The 6,464-nt window shown below is 38.9% G+C and overlaps 1 protein-coding gene across 1 annotated transcript; it reads right to left on the reverse strand.

Moving 5' to 3' along the window:
• Positions 1-459: 459 nt before the first annotated feature.
• On the reverse strand, positions 460-6,464 carry LOC127531559 (uncharacterized). Its single transcript, XM_051941172.1, has 5 exons — positions 6,350-6,464; positions 5,936-5,979; positions 1,927-2,905; positions 1,324-1,491; positions 460-856 (listed from the first exon to the last, which is right to left on the reverse strand). The coding sequence occupies exons 1-5, from the start codon at positions 6,419-6,421 to the stop codon at positions 698-700; spliced, it is 1,422 nt and encodes a 473-aa protein (XP_051797132.1). The 5' UTR covers positions 6,422-6,464; the 3' UTR covers positions 460-697.

Below are 6,464 nucleotides of genomic sequence, written 5' to 3' on the forward strand. Positions count from 1 at the left end.
CTCTTACCAGTTTTCTCATATTTTATTCTCTGCATCCATATGTTTGCATTTTTTCATACTTATTTTAAACATTTTACATATATTTTGAATCTTTATTATAATCTTTTTAATTATCCTCTTGATATTTTTAAAATAATTTTTATCCTCTGTATACCTTTAAAAAATCTTTTCATTGATTGTAGCTGTTTTTTAATCCCATTTTCAATCGTTTTTGTATTATTTTTATCCCTTTATTATCCTCTATTTTTTCTTTATCCTCTTTTACCCTTTATTTCTTTTTAAAGCATTTATTACCCTTTTATCATATCATTTTTATCCTTCGCAAACTTTTTAAATCATTTTTAATCATTTTTTTAAAATGATAAAGTGATAGGAAAAAATGATGAAAGGATAATTTTCCAGGATAAGTTACTTGGAACTTTTTTTCTCAGTTTCCATATGTTTCCCATGGCGGGGAAATTGGCCAGAACTCACCTCACTCAGATCAGCTGTTCTGGAACTGAAAAGAGTTTCATGTCAAAGGGTCAGTCAACTCAGAGGTCAGGGTTAGGCTAAGAGTTTGTTGAACCTCCTTTCTGGAACATCCCTCTGGAATTGATAACTCACAGTTTCCCTCATCTCAATGTTCACTTTGAGTTTTCACATAACCTGCTTTCTGGAATACCCTCCTGGTTCTCCTAGAGTTCTTTGAGTGATGTCATATGTTTAAGCTGACTGAACTGCAAGGCAAAAGGACTGATAGTGAGGCCAGTACACTTACATTACAGGTCCTGAAGAACTTGGAGGCATCTTCACGCAAGTACACAGGAAGTGCACGAAGGACAAGGGCCCGTCTCAAATTTACATCACGTTGTTCCTAGAACGACAAAAATATCCATTACAACAGTTATGATACAAATGCAGAGCAAACAGTTTTTTAAAAAAATCAAAGCATTAAATGACTCCATATTCTGATGCTGGTCATTGCTACAGATGGTAGATTCAGTATTTTGGGTCACCATTCCCTCAGTAGAACATTGTTCAAATTAATAACTTTCTATTGTAAATACTTTAATAACTCATAAAGGAAAAACTTGAAATTGTAAATTAAATTTTATAAAAACTTCAAATTAAGCCAATAAAGTATCTTTTGAAGCTACCTCTTTCTGACAGAATACATCTTGTCAAGATGTCAATCTCTGATGAGATGACAATGTTGTGTTTGTGGAATAATCACTTAACCTCAAGGCACAGTCAAGGCAACTCACACTAAGGCTTCTTACAGTTGGCTTCAAACAATTTGTTTAGAATCTGTTTCTGAATCAGGCAAAGTTAAAAATTCACCTGAAGGTCATAAATCCTCATGAGCTTGGTTAGCTGCTCCGCTATCTTGCCAGTCTTTGTGGCCTTGTCTCTGAACAAGGTGATGAGTTTAGGTGTGTGTCTGTCCAGCTCCTTGTAGAACTGATTACGCAGGTTAACATTATTGATTCTGTGGAACTCTGCAAACACCTGTACATGAACAGAATTACATAGAAATGTACAAAGATGAATTAGAAAAGGAGTTGTGAATGTATTTTAAGAAGTTTTCAGTTGGCAGGTAGCAATACTAAGGGCAATTCTTTTAGGGATGAGTCAGAACCAAGGTCAAAATAAAAAGTTAGTTGTCATTCTTTAATTTAAAACAGGCTATATAAGGTTATCTAAATTAAATTAAAATAATAAACCTCTGTTTACTTTGCTTACTTTGAATGGCAAAAATATGTCCCAGCGTGATGTGTTGTCAACTTTTACATCAGCCATGTGCTTTCTGGTGATTTTTGAAAATTTAGATTTTTAAAAGTCATTTAAATATTGGAAAAAACTATCTGGTCAATGGGCATGCTCAAGAGTCATGTTAATTGCTCTCATCAGGTAGAACAGTGAAATAATAAAAGCTTTTTTTACCTGTGACTCCATACGTAGGGCTGGCCATCTGTCCATGACGTCTTTCACCTGTGGAGCTACAAGAGCTCCAACGATTTCTTGGCGACGAAGGGCATAGGTTGTGTTCATGAGCTTGCCTATGACTAATTGGTTTCTCTCAGTCTTTTCGACTTCATGCATGATTTCTTCTCTCATTGCTTCTAGAGTGGCTGGGGTTTCATCCTTCGGTAGGTTGATGATGTAGTTGACCTCAGCTTTTCGAGCTTTCTTTATGTTTCGATGGGGGTGATCATTGTCAGGGTTGTTTCGGCTCCGCCTCCCTGTGTTGATGGCTACTTCTGCAACCCCAGCTTTGGCCAGATTGTTACGGTAAGACGCGACCTTGTACCCTATGTGACGCTTCCATCCCAAACCCCCGTCTTCACCAGCTGTCATTCTGAGACATGGATGAGCTGTTATCAAAGCTTGAGCAGCCATTGCCAGTTCCTTTTCATGTGGGTATGGTTTGAAACCATAGATAGTTTCTGCCATTTTTTTAAGGATTTCACTCTTCTGTGACCTCTTTAACTTTAGCAACTTTCCTGATTCTTCATAAACACGATTTCCTTCTTCTAGTATATGCTCCATTTCGTAACCAAAACTAGGAACAACAAAGTGATCAGGCCAACTCCTCTGGCGCTGTATGGCAGGTACATGTGGAAGTATGTCTGTGTCAGAAGATGCAGTAGATGAGGTGTCACCTTCTGGTCTGATGACTCTCAATGTGCCCTTCTCTGGTAACTCCTGGATGTCCACAAGAAGACAAAGTTCACCATCAAAGTCCGGATCCTCATAGTGCAGGCTAAAGTCCCCATCCAGTCTCGGCCTGAACCTCTCTTGCATTATTTCTTTCAGCTCTTCCACCGACTTTGGTCGCTCGAGTAGAATAAGTTTCAGGGCGGTGTCTCGTGCAACATACACACGCAGCACATGCTTCTGGGCAGCAGCCATCTTTTTGTTCCTAAAAGACAAAAATACACTAACTTTAATAGAGGGACGTTGAGACACACAACGTATACATGCACAGCTCTAAGAGAATATTGCAGTCAGCTGTTTACCTGATTCAACAATTCTTCAATGTAATAATAAGAAACGTTTGGGTGTCAAGAGCAATCTTCCATCTATGTTGTAAGCACAGAGAGGTGCTTTGTCATTTAGCTCTGATGGGGTGTGAACAGCCAGATTCTTTGGGAAAAGTTCGTAAGATCTCAGGTGTTCAATGTAGTGTGATGTGTGCTCTTGGCAAAGAAAGACAACACTACTGTTAACCAGGAAAACCTGTTCAATTCTACAGTAATTAGGCAGTCCTCCCTCTTGTCCCACAGACAAAAACATTCCTACAGCATAATCGGTTCCATCAATGCAGACCTGTGATGTGCTGTAAATAACATTGCTTGCTGTTATTTGTTCAATGTATGTCTTGGCAACATTTGGAAGCACTGACACCAGGACAGAAGAGACATTTGATGTCTGCTGGTGAGGTTTGAAGAATCCTGAGGCACTGAGATGGTATGCTACCATGTATTGATGCCTGTCTGCGAGTGTTTTTAACACAATTTTAAAGTTTTGTGTGTCGTGAACAACTCTTTTGAAAAAACGGTGTTTCCCCTCAAACCTCATTGTCCACAAGTGTACAAGGGGCCCAAAACGGCGTACAAGGTCAGGATAGTGTTCAATGTAATGATGCTTAGGACGGAGTTTGAAATCTGGAAAGGTTTCTCTCAGTATCTCTCTATGATCCTGTATCTTGGACTGTAAATACTGGATGGACTCCTCTGTGAATTCTGAGCACAGCGATAACTCTACTATCTCTTTTAGGTCCATTAGCACAGTCCATGCTCCATCCTCTTCAGGAACTGCATTCCCAATAATCAAAGGGAGCAGTCTAAGCAATGTGGCATTTTCATGGCCATTACCACCAATGCTTTTCTTTACGGCGAAGGTCTGTGGTATTTTATGAGGTTTGTCAAGCTTGTCTGTGTGCTGGTATGGAAATGAAAGAATTCTCTCGTTCAAATATTCAAGGGTGAAGTATTTGTGACGGATCATCTCTTCTATACACAGGGCGAGCTCTACAGGCACAATGCCCTCAAAAAGGTCGTGGAGGGCATCAGGAGGAAAGCCAGTGACAGTATGAAAATGCTCTAGATGCTGGTTCAGGACACAATCTGCCTGAACGCCATTCTGACTCTCCCCATGCATTACAGCATGCACATCACCACTATGGCTGTCTTTTGTCCTAAGACTGAACTCGCCACTTGCAACTTCATGAGTCTGAAGTTTAGCTTGTGTTGCTGTGCAGAACCTGCAAAAATATTCTGCTCTGAAAGACTTTGAAAAGCCTGCCAAATCATGGGCTGCAAGATTGTCAGACACCACACACATGACTGTTCCTTGAACTACCTTCCCAACAGACTCAATGAATACCCCATCTCGTTCAAGGGTACGGAGATCTCTCAACAAAGGACCAAGTGCTTTTTCATAGCCAAATGTCTGTATGTCAGCCACCTTACATAAAGCTGCAAGCTGAATCACATGCAGGGCTGAACGGTATTTACTGGGAAGATCAGCAAGCATCCAGTATACTGAACAGATTTTGTGTATTTTACGTGATGTGCCAAGTGGATTGGCTATTTCCAAATCATCAATGTACAAAATGAGTGTTATCTTTAACTCATGTAATGACAAGAATGTGTTCTCTTTGAAATACAAACCATCTTGGTGGCTTACATAATGACTGTTTTGTGCCACTTTTGTTTCTTTAATTCTGTCCAGAATATCTGTATGATTGAAGATTTTTTGTATCATCTCAAGAATGGGAACGTACACTGCTGTGTGTCCTGGCTGTAGCAGATACTGTACAGGCTTTACCACAGGGTAACTGCTTTCGATGAAGGTTTTCCTTCTCTTGGTTGAGGATAACTGCTTCCCCTTAGCTGTGGCACTGACAACAACATTACTGTCCATAACAGTACTGACAACCTCATTTAGAAGCGTTTCACTGACAGTGATGTCATGACTCTCTAGGACCTCTCTAATGTCATGTTTCAGTATCGGTTGGGACAAGGAAAATATCTGAGACAAATGTTCTACTATTTCCTGAGATGCTGTGTCAGATACATGAAGAATAGACTGCATCTTTAGGAATAACGATGCCAAGTTATGGTTTAACTGGGCTCTTAAAGTGTCTGTGTCACACTGAATGTTTACCTCACTGAGATCAAATGTGTCCACAGACCCTGCACTGTGACTTTCAGCAGGTTCCCCAAGACTTTCTGCTGCAACTACAACTGAGGCACCATCATTGTCTGCCAATACAACACATTCACCAAAGTCTGAATCACCACCATGTTTTCTACTCTTGTGTGCATTAAATGCTGAGTAGCTATTTGTTCTGTAATTACAGTTCTTGAATGGGCATGCCACCATCTCATGACTTCGTAAATGACTTCTCAAATGACTGAATAGAATTTCCTCAGAAAAAGGCTGCTTTAAGTTACACAAAGGACATGTAAAAAAACCACATGCTCCTTCAGTCGCATCTACTCTACACACATTATGGGATCTTGACAGATGTGCTTTCATCGCTTCAAATGATGGAAAAGTACAAATGCAACTGTTATAGAGACATGGCAGGGGGGACACTCTTGAATATTGGCTATGCAGCACAGTATAGTGCCAAAATAATTGTCCCCGGGTATTTGAAGTTGCAGAACACAACTTGCACTTCCACTCCATTGGGCCACCCTGCAATTTAAATATTTTCAATTAAAGTCTAAACCACTTTTGGCTATTCAAAAATGGTATGTATACAAGTCAAAATGTGTTTAAAATTTTTGATTGAGGGGGAAATATTTATGCCAACCAGTTGACAACACATCAGTAATTTGTTCTGCTACAAAAAATCTAAACATTGTAAATAAATCAGGGTGAAAATTTCTTTTCTTTTTTTAAAAAAAATTCTAACGAGTACACAATGTATAAAACTCACTTATTGGCACCTGTCTGATGGTGGTGGTCTTTGTAGTCCGAGATCTGTGCATAATAAGCACACAAAGATGATATATTAATATTCAAAAACATTTTTAAATTGGTACAGTGATAAATGAAATTAAAATAGTGAATATACTGATAAAAGTTTCCAAATCTATCAAATCATTCATTGTACACCAATTATAGTAAAAATTAAAATGTTAAAAGATGAGCAAGTTAGTTATTAACGAGCTGCTATTTCTGTTGATGTTTTTGACAAAGCATTAAGGGTCCAAGTGATCAAACTGTTTTTTTTTTCCCTGTGGACCCCACAGTTGAGATAAAGACATTGAAAGAAATAGTAAAAGAATGACTGTGGAAACACTGAAAATAAAACCAACTGTTAATAACACCATTTCATAATACATCCTACCTGAACTGTTGAAACCACACACTTGAGCCTACGAAGAAGCACAAATACAAACACGGGCCTGGTTAGCATCATGATAACACACTGGCATTATGTTGTTTAGCATTGTTCGTTTCAC

The sequence above is a fragment of the Acanthochromis polyacanthus genome, chromosome 21 (genome assembly GCF_021347895.1).
Source record: "Acanthochromis polyacanthus isolate Apoly-LR-REF ecotype Palm Island chromosome 21, KAUST_Apoly_ChrSc, whole genome shotgun sequence".
Lineage (NCBI taxonomy): Eukaryota > Metazoa > Chordata > Actinopteri > Pomacentridae > Acanthochromis > Acanthochromis polyacanthus.